Source organism: Paroedura picta, chromosome 14 (assembly GCF_049243985.1).
Source record: "Paroedura picta isolate Pp20150507F chromosome 14, Ppicta_v3.0, whole genome shotgun sequence".
NCBI lineage: Eukaryota > Metazoa > Chordata > Lepidosauria > Squamata > Gekkonidae > Paroedura > Paroedura picta.
Genome location: NC_135382.1, coordinates 23,058,501 through 23,074,695, shown reverse-complemented (window position 1 = coordinate 23,074,695; position 16,195 = coordinate 23,058,501). Strand labels below are relative to the sequence as shown.

The 16,195-nt window shown below is 48.3% G+C and overlaps 1 protein-coding gene across 1 annotated transcript in view; it reads left to right on the top strand.

The window, feature by feature from the left end:
* DOK4 (docking protein 4) overlaps positions 1–16,195 on the top strand; it is a 52,289-nt gene that overhangs the window by 17,222 nt on the left and 18,872 nt on the right. Inside the window, exon 3 of the mRNA XM_077310222.1 lies at positions 12,844–12,951. Within this exon, the coding sequence (XP_077166337.1) occupies positions 12,844–12,951 (108 nt within the window). The remainder of the gene's footprint in view (positions 1–12,843; positions 12,952–16,195) is intronic.

The window sequence follows — 16,195 nt, the reverse complement described above, 5'->3', positions numbered from 1 at the left end:
CTGGGTATTTAGGATTGTATAAATTCCCCCCCCCTGCTGCCTGAAAGGTTAGTGGTACCCTGCTTCCGTGGCACTCCCTTCCCCTGGGGCTCCTCAAGAGCTTGAATGTCTTATGCAAGTGCAGCAAAATCATTTACCTCGCCTGGTTTTGCCCGCCTGGGGTGAAACCCGCTTTGATCCGCTTCGTATGGCAAGCAGAATGGTCTGGGGGGGGGGTGTTGTTTTGTGTTTTGTTTATTTGCCACCGGTTGTATTTTTAGTTGCATGTCAGGAATTTAGTCTGTCCTTTCATCCGTACGTTTGCCTCCGAGACTTTGGTCTGAGACGGGCTGGTATCTGGGCATGCCTTTGAAAAAACTGGCAATGGTATTGAGGGCTTACTCCCCTTCCCTGGTTTCCAGACCGTTCAGTTGCAGAGTCATGTTGGCCGTGTTGCTGTCGGGCGCCCCTGGCAGTTTGTGGCGTTGCCGAAACTGATGCCAAGTGTGGGCCTGGGACGGCTGAGCTTGGGGAGAGCCAACCCCCAATAAGATCCTTGTGAGAAATAATCTTCCTGTTACGAGTTTGCCACTAGCTCTGGGCTTGTAGGGTGTGTCTCTCATGGACCACTCAAGCTTGCCGAAGGGACATCAAGCATAAAGGCCTCGCTGGTCAGTCTCTCTTCCCTGATGCCCTTTTATTGGACCCTTTGCCTGGGCCTCCGGGGTATGCTGAAAGGAGATGCACATTTTTGCAATCGGCCTCTGTGTACTTAAAACGGCCTGAAATGTATTTCATGCATGCAGTTCATCCTATCTACAATGTGAGGTCTTTGTTGCGTTGGGTCAGGGTCCTTTGGAGGCTGGGCTTGGGTTGTCAAAGAGCTGAAGTTTTGGGATGTGAAACCTTGGGGGGTTCGCTCCCCGCCGTTGGGCTGCCTAGCCGGGGCAGACTGCCTACCCCTCTGTTTCATACCTGCAAAATGGTTGTTCAGCTCCAGGTTTTGGGTCGTTCCAGCTCTCACATCCATCAAGCTGACACCTTGTCACTTGGGAGTTATGATGGGGCTTAATGGCTTTCACCTGCCTCCTGCCTTGGGGAACAACGGCTGCTTAGTGTTGTGTTTCCGTGTAGGGACACACTGTTATAGTAATGTTGTATCCTCCTGTTCCAAAGAATGGTCCACGCACATGGCTGATTCTTCCCAAGAGGTATCTGGGGGTCACTGCCTATGAAACTTGTGGGCAAACTTTTTGGGCCCCACAAAGGGTTTTCAACCTGCTGTGCCCTCTTTCAACCTGCTGTGCCCTTGCTGGGTCGATTTTCCTCCACAAATTGGGGGAAGGGGAGAGATTGTCTGATAAGCCATTTGTTTTATAGCCCAGATCCTTGCTCTAGTAGCCTGGGGTCATGGCTTCAGCCCTGGGCCCAGAGTCCAGCCTTTGTCCAGTTCTGGGCAAGCAATAGTCAGGTCTGCTCACAGCTGAGATGATTATGCCTCAGTGTAGGCCTGATAGACAGGCATTGGTCCAACCATGTGCCTGAATTTCCTTGCCCAAAGGCTGGACTATCCACATAATTTACACACACACACACACACACACACACACACACACACACAGAGCTACCAGCAGAGACTGGGCCCGCTGCAGAAGGATGTCTGCTGAGTCAGCAAGTCTAGATGTCTCATTCAAGCAAAGACATGCCACGTTGAGATACTGAGAAGGTATCCCAAAGCTTCTGTCTCATTTAATGTGAGGGTCAGTTCCTTCACAACCTCTGTGGTGAATGTCAAGCAAGCTCAGAGTCCACTCACAGCTTGCCCTCTGTTTTTGTGGATGATGAGATGTTTTCCTTTGGAAGCAAGCCTCCCCACCCACCATCTTGTACTGCCCTCCAGTGAGACCCCTGTGCCCTGAGTTGGGAAATTTCTGGAGATTTGGGGGGGGGAGTCTTGATGTGGTTTGAGGAGAGGGGGGCCATCAGGGTATTTTGCCACATTTCTGTTGTCTGGAGATCAGCTGTAATTCTGGGAGATCTCCAGGCCTCACGGGGTGGTTAAGAACCCCACTCACACCCCTCAGAGGCCTGGCCCTTCCCAGTGATTCTCTTGCGGTGACAAAAAGATCATGCAAACAGTTATTTCTGTCTAGGAATCACATCAGAAGCTTCCAGAATGACACTGGGGAGGTGCAGTTTTGTGAAATCAAACAACTGGCTAATAGCTTTCATATAGCATGTTCTGAGAAGAGAGTTCGGAAGATCTTATTCAAGGCACAAGTTTGTGCTGTTCCCTGAGTTAAGGTGATGTGGGAAGTTACCTGATTATTTGCTAATTTTGTATCTTTTTTAGCCATGCCTTTTCTCAAAGGAACTCACAGTGGTGTATCTTCCCCTTATCCGTTTTATGTTTATAAATATCTCACAAGGTAGTTTAGGCCGGGATTTTTTGGTGTGTGCTCAAATTTGAACCCCAGCCTCTTCCGTTGTAGCCCAGTGCTATAACCACTGCACCCTACTGCTTTAAAAGTTCCATGAAATGGAGGGCAGGACTAAGCAAGGCAAAGATTACCGTGATCCAGTGTTCATCCCAGTGGGTTGCTCCTAGTCACTTGTCCCAGCAAGCAAGCCTGATCAGAAACTTTGCTAAGGGGTTACAGGGACCACCTGGTCCGCTTTGGCCTGTAGGTGTCTTTGTGGGCTGGTGGGGGTGATTCCCCTGCAGCTCCATTCCTTGGCCAGAATCCAGCCACGTTGCACTGGCTGAAGCCCTCTGCCTTATACCCCTTGGGTTGCCGGCTGAAGATCTGGCACATGCGCACTTCCATGGGTGTTATTAGTTGGCAACCTCTGGGATTGTGATGGCTTGAAAGCGGCAAATGCTCGTGGAAACCACAGCCAGCTGGCAGTGGCATTTTCTGCACACAAGCCAGGAGGGAAAGCAACTTGCGTTTTTTTGCTGGCATTATCTATCTTGCGGGAGACAGAGCTTGGAACAGAAGATGGGAGGGACCACATTGGTCACTTTGGGCTGCCACTCCACACTGGCTCAGGCCGGCTTATTTTCACCACTGTTGTGAACATTTATCTGCTGCCGGAAAGTTGTGTGCAGCCCTGCCTGTGTATGAAATACCGGGACTTTCTTTTGCACTGGTGCTTCCCTGCCTCGGCGAGGCTTGCCGTAGTGGCGCTGGAGAAGCTGGAAGCTCCGTGGGCTTGTGCAGACCTGCCATGGATATCACCGCCTTGCTCACCCCTTGGCCTAAAGCATGCCAGCTTGGCCATTTCGCTCTCATGGTTGTTTGTGTGCAAGCTTGAAGTGAGTGGAAGATGTCTGTGTCACCGGAGCGCACTTTCCCCCCGCCCAGCTGGAAAGTTTTTCCTCCCGGGAACCGGCTGTGAGCAGTGTTGCCAAAACAGCAGCCTCCCTGCCCAAATTCTCCAGGCCCTGCTGTACTTCAGTGGCCGGCCTGCCCCCTAGGGCTCTGCTCTCAATCAAGGAAATGGCAATGGAAGCGCTTGCGCCTGGGGAAGCGTGTGTTGCCGGTGGGGAGATGCAGAGGAAGGAGGCTTCCCGGCCTCTGCTGATCCTCATCCTGTGCGTTTAGCTCTGCCTGCATGTTCTGTCGACGAGGGATGAAGAACCTAGAATTAAAGGGGAGGGGAGCTCCACAAAAAATGGCAGGGATCCCTGCAGAGGGTGGTGGGGGTGTTGTAATCATCCTTTGCCAGTTCCTTTACCGTCATCAAAGAGAAATATTTTAAAGGGCTAGAGTGGTATGTTAAGAGAGTCCTCAGTCGATAAAACGGGAGGGAAAAAATGTACCTTTTTGTCCTCCCCTCTGCTAATGCTACATTCAACCCAGCGCTCTTTCCCACTGCACTGGATCCCCAGTCCATGTCCCTTCCTGTGTAGAAACACACACAAAGATGCCTTATATTGAGTGGCTCTCATGTGGTCGGTATGGTCTTTGCATACTGTGGCTTTCCTGAGTCTCGGGTGGAGGTTTTTTGCAGCATGTCCGATGTGATTTGTCGTAACCGAAGATGCCGAGGGTCAAACCAGGGCCCTTCTGCATCCGAGGCGGATGTTCTGTTGCTGAGGCTCTAAAGAAGAATCTACGTCAGGGGTAGTCAAACTGCGGCCCTCCAGATGTCCATGGACTACAATTCCCAGGAGCCCCTGCCAGCGAATGCTGGCAGGGGCTTCTGGGAATTGTAGTCCATGGACATCTGGAGGGCCGCAGTTTGACTATCCCTGATCTACGTTATATGGAGTCCGGCCATGGGCCTGTTGCAGTCAGTACTGGCTGTTCACTGGCACTTCAGGGTGTTTTGACCCACCTGCTCCTTACCTGTTTAAGTGGAGGTGACAAGAGGCGAACCTGGGACCTTCCACATCCAAAACAGATGTTCTGCCTATGATCCACAGTCTCCTCTCCCTTCCAGCAGGTGCTAAATGACACATGAGGGGATGCAGACTTGGATCCCCTTACATCACAAACAGTTTGACCCTGAGTTCTCCCATTAATCATCAGCAACATCCCTGGTGAGAACCAGAGATGTTCATGCAACCTCCTTGCCCGATGAACAGCCACGTAAGCAGTGGCAGAGCGAAAAGTGTTTCATTTTTCCAGTGACAAAAAGATTATCTGGAAAATTGCGATTTCCCTGTAACAGATAGGCAAGCAAAATATCTGAATCTCCTGCAACAAGGGAGAAGCAGCTTCGGATCCGTCCCTGCATAAAGCACCTAGCACTAATCTCAGCTGGATGGCGTCACAGAGCAGGTCGTTGTGGCCAGAGTGCAGCTCTGTGATCCTGACTGGGCGTTTTGGTTTCAGCTCAAATTGGTTTCCCTCTCGCCCTTCCATTCAAGATTCAAAGCATATATCATGGAGAGGCCGAGGGACAGAACAGGTGCAGTCTTCGCCTGTAATGAGTCATGTGGCCAGCAATGGCTTTCAGTTTTTAACCAGGTGTTTAGGCTGTGTTCCATCTTACTTTTCCCCTTTCTCTATGGCAGGGGTAGTCAAACTGCGGCCCTCCAGGTGCCCATGGACTACAATTCCCATGAGCCCCTGCCAGCATTTGCTGGCAGGGGCTCATGGGAATTGTAGTCCATGGACATCTGGAGGGCCGCAGTTTGACTACCCCTGCTCTATAGTGTCTGACGGAGAGGCTGATTCCGTGAAGATTCAAGGGGGTGGCAGGTTACAGTGGGTGAGCGATAGGGTGGTGGGTGTCCTGCATGGAGCAGGGGGTTGGACTAGATGACCCAGGAGGTCCCTTCCAACTCTATGATTCTATGATGCTAGCCATGGAACTGGCCATCTACAGGGGACTGATCCCTTGGCGTTTCAGTGGTCTCTTTTGTTTTCTCCCCCTTAGAAGGATAGGCGGAGCAAAACGGACGGTTTTAATGGCTGGCAGCACTTTCAGCTATTGATTTAGCGTCTTCCTGCTTTGAAGTGCAGCCATTTCAGCCTAACAGCTGGGTGAGAGCGACTGTCGGGCCTTAAGGTTGAAATGGCTGGCAGTCATTTTAACCGTCTGTTTCGCTTCCTGACTGAACAATCCGGGAGACTATTCGGTGAAGGCCCCTCCCACAAACCTCAGTTTGTGAGCTTTGAACCAGGCCAAATTTGGCACAAATGTTGGCTCATGAACCGATTTGTGCCCATCCCTAAAGAGCTGATGGAACTCTGGGATCATGTGATCCTGGGGCACATGGCACCGAGGAAGGGGCAAGCAGGAACTCCTCCCCAGCTTGGAGCTGCTTCCTCTTGCAAGAAGGATGTAGGCGGAAATGCTCAAGCAATGAAGCCCCTTGTAAAGGTTAGTTCTGCTATGTGCCTGTGGTTGCAGGTCATATTAGGGAATCCTCAACACACTTCCTGTCTGCTGTTGGAGAAGCCCTCAGACTTTCACCTGCTCCACAGGCAGAGCTCTAGGTTCTTGCATTTGGGGGTGGGGGTGGGCAAGGATGATAAGAATGCACCTGATACGTTTGCTGCACACATCCCTCCCCCTCTCACACCAGCCGTTTCCCACCTTTGTCGTCCCTCAGTGGGGGGCTTGGCTGGCGTGCCTCAGGACCTCACAGGTGGCAGGTGCGGAGGGCTTTGAAGTCTGTGGCCGGGGCTAGCTTCCTCAGACATCTCGGCGGAGATGTTTTCTTTTTAAGAGCATACCCTTTGAAAGCAACTGGAGATGCACCGGAGGAGGGCCATGAGGAGCGTGCTCACAGGAAGCCATGCTACGTGCCACATAGACAGTGCACTCCCAGGGGGCTCGTTAGATGTCTGCAAAATCCGTCAAGCGTTGGTTTCCAACATCCAGGGCCATCCAGCCAAACACGGCCATTTCGCACGGGGCTTCCTTCTTCAAAAGTCGCCGTCCTCTCCTGACCAGATCGACCCAACTAACACCTTGATAGGTTTCTGAGGAGACCTCCACCCTCCTTCACCCTTGCTTCTGGTCGCTGCCCGAGCAGTTTCCAAGCTCACCGTTTTGGAAGAACGCCTCATGTGGCATGTGGGGGGGGGGGGAGAGGAATCTTTCCTCAGGAATCCAGGCGAGGGATGTGAGGCTGTGCGTCATTAACTTTTGTGGGATTAATTGTCTCAGGACGCAGCTTGGGATGCACCTCTGGCTAAGGGCCCGTGTAAACACTGCTGTGTTCCAGGGTCAGTCCTCAGGGATTTTTTTTGTGGGGGGGAGGGGAAGCTGTGATTCTGCAGAGCTTCTGATCACTGTAAAACGCAGCAGAGGAGGCACAGCACGGCTTCCCAAGAACCAGGGCTGTAATTTAAAAAAAAAAAACAAAAAGCACCAGCCCGTCACCTCACGTCATCTGTTGGAGGGGGCTATGGCGTCATGAAGCACGGTGTCCTCATGCAACGCATTGTGTCAAGGGAGCTGTTAAGAGGAAGGAGATGGAAGGAGAGGCTGTGGCAGGGAGGCAGTGTGTCATGTAACGACTGGGTTTGGCTTTAGACAAGATTCAGACCTCGCGGGTTTGTGAAGCGGACGTCCCGGTCCTGTTTTGACTGGTGCTTCAGTTCTGTAAGGAGCTACCTCTGGATAGCTCAGGTTTTTGTAACTCAGAGAGATTCTCAGTTCTGGTGGAAAAGCTCTACAGAGCTGGGTAAGAATACTACTGTGGCAAAGTCCAGTTCTTTCTTGTGGCACAGGGGAGAACCTTTGTGGCTGTGCCCCATTCCTTGGCCCCAGATGGGTTTGTTTGTTTTTTTACATTGGCCAACTACTAACTCAGGCACTGGGAAAAACTTGGATCCGTTTGGATCTGGTTCAGTGTTCTCATTTTTCATTTTGACTTGGCTTCCCTCCCCCCTGTGTTTCACAAGCAGCTTTGAACACAAACTACTACTACTACTACTACTACTACTACTACTACTACTACTACTACTACTACTACTACTACTACTACTACTAGTTCAGTTTATTGTCAGCCATTGGCCATTTCAAACAAATCGACTGTTGTATACAAAATCAATTAAAATTGAGATAAAAAACTGATTTTGTTTGTTTATTTGTTAGATGTTTATACCACCTGTGAGGTTGGAGAGAGGGGAGAGGGTCACTGGCCCACGGGAAACTACATGGCAGCTTCATGGGGATTAGAATCCAGGCCCCCCGGGGTCCTAGTCCGATTCTCTAACCACTGTGCCACATTAGCTAGGGAATTTGCACTGACTTCCAGTCGCGTGGAATTCTGCTGCCACTATTACGGCCTTCCGCATGCCAAATAAACAGGGCACAGAGGCCTAAGCCCTTTCCTGACATTTGGATCCCTTTCGTCACCATGGCTTGAAGCCTCTGATAGATCTCTCCTCCATGAATTCATCAGTGCTTATATTCTCTGGCCGGAATGTCCCCTTGCCCAGCTGAGGATGCTCTTGGAAGAAGAGGCACAAGAGGCTTACTTCTCTTTGAGGTGAACATCATGTGTCTGGGTATTCAGATATGGCATTGTTATCGGGAGCACAAAAGGAAGGGCCCCTTCAGCTTCCCCTCTGATCCAGAGATCTGGCACCGCTGCTTGGAGCGCACTAATCCTAAACAGGTTGCTGACTTGGACTCTCTTCTCAATGCTACGTCAAGGTGTGTGTGTGGGGGGGGGGGGGGGTTTAACCACATGGCAGCCAAGACAGTGGTTTGAGCCCACCCAGAAACAATTTGGAATTCCTCCTTGAAGTTGACACAGCCAGCTGGAGAGAACATTGGTTTGGATGTGGGAAGTCAAATGTTGGACCTCTGATTAACTCTGAAGCTTTCCGGGTGGCCTTGGACAGACCTGCCGTCTCTGTTTCATACCTCACGAGAATATCTCAGGCTTCTTTCTATACTTGGGGCAGAAGCTCTCTCATTGAGGACAACTCCGTACAGCCACCCCTTCAGCTTGTGGTGCCTGAACCCTTTTTGCACTCTACAATTAGCATGAGTGGTGACCCCAGCAAGGAGCTTTCAAGGCAAATGGGAAGCCAAAGTGGTTTACCAGTGTCTTCCTCTGCAGAGTCTTCCTTGGTGGTCTCCCATCCAAGTACCAATCCTGCTTAGCTTCTGAAACCTGATGAGATCGGCAGGGTGGCCAAACTGTGGCTCTCGAGATGTCCATGGACTACAATCACCATGAGCCCCTGCCGACATTGGCAGGGGCTCATGGTAATTGTAGTCCATGGACATCTCGAGAACCACAGTTTGGCCACCTCTGGACCATGCTGCTTTCCCTCCACTGTGAATACTACAGGGTAGATTAACCACAGTCATTAATCAGGGATTTAGTTTAGTCCCTTCCCTGTAACTCCTGCATTTGAACGGCCTTGTTGGCAAAAGGGATGGAACATCTGCTTACATTTTAGCGTAGCTCAACTTCCATCTGTGGCGGTGGTTTCTGAGCACTCCATCCAGTGTGGTCTAGTAGTTAGCATTTTGGATTAGACCTATGGAGACCCAGGTTCAAATCCTTACGAAATTCTCAACATGACTTTGTGCCAATCATTTTCTCTGCGTGGGCATTTTGTGAAAATAAAATGGAGGCGTGGAGAAATTTGCGTCTCTGGAATGGACTTCCTGTGTAAGTCTACCCCTATTTGTTTCAATTTTACTTCCTTTATATCCCACCTTTCTCCCTAAAAGGGAACAGAGCAGCTTCACATGGTTCTCCTGTCCTCTGTTGTCACAACAACATTGCAAAGTAGGTCAGGCTGGGTGTGAGGGGCTTTGCATCACCCAGCAAATGGCCACGGTAGAGTAGGAATTTATCCCCCATTCTAGTTCCAACCCTTAACTATACCTACCTGCTTAATTATAGTAGCTTTTGCAAATAGGTATCTTTTGTTATCAATGATGAGCAGTTTTGTTTGTTTTTAACTGACCTTGAAACTTGATAATAGAATAAGGTGATAGAGAATTGCATGGAATTATATTTGAATGATTATATTTTTCAAGATATTCTCTGGTTTATAAGCAACCTGGTATTTCTGAAGAACCATGAGTTTAAACAAAATATAGACTTCCTTCGCATTAACCAATCATTTTCCTTCTTATGATTTTTAATGTTGCCTCCGAAGCACTTTTCATTGTTGTTTAATGCCAGTTTGGATGGTCATAGTACTAAAGCAAGATTTCTCAACCAGGGTTTTCTGAATGGGTGGGAGTTAATTGATTTTAATATATATATTTAAATGTTTTAAACATTTATCGGGTGATATGACCATATATAGTCATGGTGACCCTCCCCCAAATGGCCAATGATGGGCCTCAAGCGGGTGGAAAGGGGAGGGGCCCTGGGTGGGCGTGTCCACAGCTCTGCTTCCCAACCCTATTCTGCCCGATTGCGCCACTTCTGGGGTTCCTCGAAGCCTGAGGAATGTTTCAGGGCTTTCTCGATGGTAAAAAGGTTGAGAGAGGCTGCCCTAAAGTGTCGTTGTTTTCGTGAGCCATGACTGACTGCAGGAAAATCTCTTTAATAACAAAATATTGACGTGATACCCTGAACTTCATAGGAAGCAGAGTAGAAATTGAAACAAACATATTTAGGGGCTCCTGAGCCTACAACCCTGAACGGCAACCAGATCCAGGGAATGCCAACTGTCCTGGAAAACGTGGTCAAAAATAAGCCTGCTCTTACATCGGTGCCAGATGAAGCCCAAGCAGAGGAAATGCACTTTCCATGCTGTTGATCACACAAGTGCTTTCCTTTCTTCCTCCTTTCCTTTTTTAAAAAACCCTAACCTTTTAATTAACTTTTAAGGCTGATAGAGGAATAATCAAGAGATTGCCAATTCCAATGAGTCCCTCTCCCCTTCATCAGTTGGAGTCGGTAACCAGCTCCTCTACATCTAATTAACTGGTGCACAGTCTCCTGGGGAATCGATGGATAACGTTCCTCCCAGTGGAGGAAAGATGGCTCTAGGTAGAAAGTGGAGAGGGAAGGATGTTTTTCTGACACTTTGGCACATGTTCCTCCCTGAAGTTCTTTTGTGAGATCTGGTGCTCCGTATTCAGTGGAGACGAGGACTTCTGCTTAGGCTGGTCCCGCTGGGCGATCCAACTTTGCACTTGTGCGTTGCCAGGACATTTCTGGTTTGGTGTGAAAAGGCTTTTCTGGAGGTGTTAAGGGTCACTCTGATATGCAGCAAGACAAGGACAGAGAAACCCTGGAGATCTTTGGTTCCTAAATAAGCGAGAGGCAGTGTGATGTAGCAGTTAGAGTGCCAGACCAGGATCTGGGACAGCCACGCTGCAGACCCCGCTCTGCTGCAGAAACGTACAGGATGACCTTTGGCAAGTCACCCACTGTCAGTCTAACTTACCTCGCAGGATTGTTGTGAGCGTAAAATGGAGGCTGGGAGAACAATGTAAGTTGCACTGAGTCCCTATTGGGATAGAGAAGGTAGAGAAAGAGGTGCTTTTTTGCCTTTATCATAATATAAAAACTTCTGGGCACTGGGTGAAATCAAGGAGCAATTGGCTTGGGACAGATAAAAGGAAGCGCTTCTTCACTCAAAGAGGAATTAACATGTGGAATTCACTGCTGCAGGAAGTGGCAGCTACAAGCAGAGACAGCTTAAAGAGGGGACTGGATAAACATATTGAGCAGGGGTCCATCTGTGGCTATTATAGGGAATAGTGGCTATATAGGGAACCACCCCGTATTGAGTCTGCCATGAAAACGCTGGAGGGCGTCACCCCAAGGGTCAGACATGACCCGGTGCTTGCACAGGAGATACCTTTACCTTTACCTTATAGGGAACACTATGCCTGGGGCAGTCATGCTTTGTATTCTTGTTACTTGGGGGGCAACGGTGGGTGGGCTTCTGGAGTTCTGGCCCTGCTGGCAAAACCTTCTGATGGTACCTTGGTTTTGGCCACTGTGTGACACAGGGCATTGGCCTGGACAGGCCATTGGCCTGATCCAGCATGGCTTCTCTTATGTTCTTACAAGAACGAAAAAGGAGAAAGTGCTGTCTAGTCACTGCTCAGCCGTGCAAGAGACGAGACATTGTTAGAAGAAACAAAAAAGTCTCTGCTCAGTCGTGGAAGACAATGACAGAGGAAGACCAACTAGACTCCCTCAGGAAGGAGTTCCAGAGTTTTGGTGCCACAGCTGAGAAGGCCCTTTCTTTTGCTTCAACCCTCCCAGCCTCAAATGGGGGGGGGGGGAGGGAAGGGCGCATCCAAAGCAGTCTCCAAAGATAAATGTAGTAATCGGGTAGGTTCATATGGGAGTAGGTGATCCTTTGGGTAGGCTGGCCCCAGGTTTTATAGGGCTTTAAAGATCAATACTAGGATCTTCTGGACACAGATACATTCCAGTTAGATACCTCTTATTTAGGTTATACTTATAAGCCATGCATGTATGGGTATGCCGTACCATTAGGTTTCCTAGTGCCCTCATCCTTCTCTCCTCCATATAAAGCACAGCCCTGAATTTACTCCAGTGTGCAGGAGCAGGAAGTCCATCAGAAGGTCTCACTTGGAGCTTGCAGCCCTCCATCCTAGGAGGATGCTTGGCTGGCCATCTCCCAAAATTGGGGACTTCTGGGACATGTTAGTGGTTGGAACCGGGGACTTTCATCAGGGGGAAATAAATTAAGGACAAAGTAATAAAGAAGGTCATGTAATCTAACCCTAAGTTTCATGGACAAAAGGCGGGTTATAAAAGGTAATTAACCAGCAGTCATGGTGGGATGAATCTACTCCCCCCCCCCCCATAAAAGGCTCTGCTTGGGTGGCTTAAAGTGATGTGTGAGTTCAGGGAAGGCTAGCGTAGGATTGTATAATGTCTAACAGAAGGCACAATCCCATGCAGAGTTACTTCACTCCAAGCCTGTTGTGAGTTGTGAACTGGTTTAAATTGCTTCTCTCCCATGGAGGAGGCAAATTACTCTACTTTCTGCTGCCTCCCTCCCACGTGCAATGTGGGACTGACAATTCTGGCCTACCTTACAGGGCTATTGTAAGGACAACAGGCCATGGAATATTCTAAAGCCTGTAATGATGCTAAGCCTGATAGTATTCCTGGGTCTATTCTCTTGAACTCATGGCAGCTTCTAACTTTCCCACTATGTTCAGGTAGCAAACATGGTGAAATAAGAATGTCAACAAAATTGTGATTTCTTCTTTAACCCTTTAAAAAAAAATCTTGGTGTCTGTGGTTGTGTATAATAGGAGGACAGGATAGTTATGCAGCCACAAAAGACACAAGAGGGGCGGGGTTGTTCATTTGGTATTATTATCCGCTTTGGGTTAGCACCCTTAGTTTTTATACCTTTTGTAATTCCTTCATGTAAATACACCTCCCTTTTCTACCTTCTCCCCGCCCCGCCAAATCAGATTTACCGTCGTTGTTGGCTGGTGTTTCGGAAATCTTCCAGCAAAGGCCCCCAGCGGCTGGAGAAGTACCCGGATGAGAAATCTGTGTGTTTACGTGGCTGCCCAAAGGTAAGTCTCTCTTCTGAATGCCGTAACTCTTCTGTCCTAGGCCTGGAGGGATTGGGATGGAGGAAGCTGTCCCAATTTCCCCCCAGCTAGGATTGTATGCTCACCTCCTTCACAGCAAGGGGTCCCTTTAGGGAGAAGCAGGAGTGGGCAACCTCCTACATGCAGCTGACTCGCGGTTGGCCTAGTTCAGGGATGTTCGGCAGTGTTTTCTACTTTGACGGTGTTCTCATTATCGCGAAATGCCTCTCCAGGGCACTGTTGGGGTCCGTGTGACACTTCATGCAGGAAAAAACACTGCCCAAGGGACTCCCAGTGGCAGAATTTAGCATGTTTATGTTGGAAACGGAGTGGCTTCTCTTTCCAAACCTTTTGCTGGCCATCTCGTCTCACCTGGCCTTGCAAATTCTGGACCTCCGGGGCACCTAAGTTGCTTCTAAGTCAAGTCTGGAAACACACAGACACTTGCTTTTAGACTTGTGAAGAGAGAACATGGCTGCAGTAGACTGAGGCAAGGTTGATGGGGCCCTGGTTCTGTGGTAGACCATCTGCTTGGCGTGCAGAAGGTCCCAGGTCTAACCCCTGGCATCCCCAATCATTGCAGACAGTTAAGAGGTGATGCGTAAGCCTCTACCTGAGACCCTCAACAGCTGCCGCCAGTCAGAATAGACAATGCTAACCCTGATAGGCCAGTCTGCTTCTTTGTACTTTGCATATTATTACTTTTTCATTCATTCATTCATTCATTCATTCATTCATTCATTCATTCATTCATTCATTCATTCATGTAGTTTACATCCCTTCCCAGGGTGGTTTAGCTGTAATTAAAAACATACAATAATATGAATATACATGTTAAAATATACATGATTATACATGATTATATACATGTTAAAATATACATGATTACAATCCAGAATTAAATCTAAAACTAATCTTTGTAGGCTGTCTCCTGCTCAGAGAGGAGGCCTAATGGGTGCCAGATAATAAGTAATTAGATATAGTTAGGTGATTAGGTAGAGAGGTCAGTGGAATCTTAGATGTTCATTTTCAGGACCTCAACCGTCCATCCAGAGAAATAGCCTTGTTTTACAAGCCCTGTGGAGCTGTCCAAGGTCCTGCAGAGCTCTGATGTTACCAAGAAGAGCGTTCCACTTGGCTGGGGCCAGGGCAGACAAGGCCCTGGCCTAGGCCAGGTTAATTTCTTTAGGGCCAGGGATCATAAGCATTAAAGAACAATAAAAATTACAACAAGAAATCTTCACATCAGAAGATTTTAGAGCAGGTACAATAACAACAAGATGTGATAACAACCTAGAAACCTTTATCTTTTAGACCTAGTAATTTCCTGGGACTTATCAGCCAACAAAAAGCTGATACCCATGTCATCTGGTACATTAACAGAAATACAAAGGTAGGATCTGCTGTCGGAAGCTTCATGAGTTCATCTGCGCAGGGTCTGCTTCTGCAACTACGGTGCCATTCTTGTTTGGCAACGTGCACCCAAAAAGATCAGAATTAAGCCGCAACCGCATGACCACAATGGAATGCACTCACTGTATGTTATTACCATTGGTTGGAGGGCCATTTACATGTGCTGAAATTTCAGGTGCACACCTGTTAGGGGCCACATCAAAAGTGGGTTAGTCAGGAACAGGCACATTGTCTGGTTATGCAAATAGCTTTGATAAACTGAAACATGTGTGCAGCTGCTTCCCACCCCCCCACCCCAGAAAAAGAAAACAATTTGAAGTCACATTGATAGTCCCACTTGGCAGTTTGATGCCCAGCTTTGGCAGAGTCTCCTGTTTGTTGATAATGGCAATGTACAGGAGTTGAATCACACAATTCCAGAACATCCTATTATGGATTCCACCAGATACTTCTATTAAAGAACCAGTGATGCTTGGGTTTGCATGTTCAGGCTAGCATTGCGCAGTTTTGGTTGAGATGGCATCCCCTGTCCTTTTCTCCTCCTTACAGATATTAATCACACTTAAAAGTCCAAAAACCATACAAAATTGGGAAGAGAAGGTCGATTCCAACTTCGAGACTAGTGGTTCTCTATTCCTCTTCCTGGAAGTAGCCTTAAGTGAACTCTAGAGCAGGGGTAGTCAACCTGTGGCCCTCAGTTGTCCATGGACTACAATTCTCATGAGCCCCTGCCAGCAAATGCTGGCAGGGGCTCATGGGAATTGTAGTCCATGGACATCTAGAGCAGGGTAGTCAACCTGTGGTCCTCCAGATGTTCATGGACTACAGTTCACATGAGCCCCTGCCAGCAAACGCTGGCAGGGGCTCATGGGAATTGTAGTCCATGAACATCTGGAGGACCACAGGTTGACTACCCTTGATTTAGAGGACCACAGGTTGACTGCCCCTGCTCTAGAGAGCATTCTTGCCGGAGCTGCTGCAGTCAGTCACTTCTAGAGCTATTCTAGGGCACTTTGCAGCATTTCCTATAAAAGAAACCTTGCTCAGAGAAATACACAAAATCCAACCAGTCATCTTTAATAATGCATCAATTGCAGGATATCAAGATTTACACACAGGTGTATATGAGCCATCTGTCCTTTAAAAGAGCAGTTGAGTGCCGCAAAGGTAGTTTGACACTCAGCTATCCATTGAGACTTATATTGATCGTAAAGACGGTCAAATGCAGAGTTGAATCTGGTGAATCTATTCTGCTAGTGAAGCACTATCTTCCAGAGAAAAACACTTTCCCTGACACAAAAGCTTCTAAAGTTAAGGCTCCTTTTGCCAGTGGAAAGCCCCGACAGGAGTGGAATGGTGTCTGCAGGGCCTTTGCATGAGAAATGCCAACAAATCTGAATGCTTCACAACCGTCTTGCCTAACAATGAGGACACCTGGTTTGGAAACAATGTCAGTTTGTATAAATGGTCAAGAGCAGCCTTTCTCAACTTTTTGCCATTGAGAAAGCCCTGAAACATTCTCCAGGCTTTGAGAAACCCCAGAAGTGGCACGTTCATGCAAAATATGATTGGGAAGCAGAGCTGTATACATGCTCCCCTGCCCCCCCCTTCCCAGGCCCGTCATTGATCATATCACCTGATAAATGTTTAACAAATTTAAAAAATATATTAAAAATGAATTAACTTCCACCTATTCAGGAAACCCTCCCAGGGTCATAAAAAAAACCCAGGATTTCATGAAACCCTGGCTGAGACAGCCTAGTCTAGGAAATCCAGAAAGTAAAACATAGGAACTTTAAAAAGCCTCATTGTC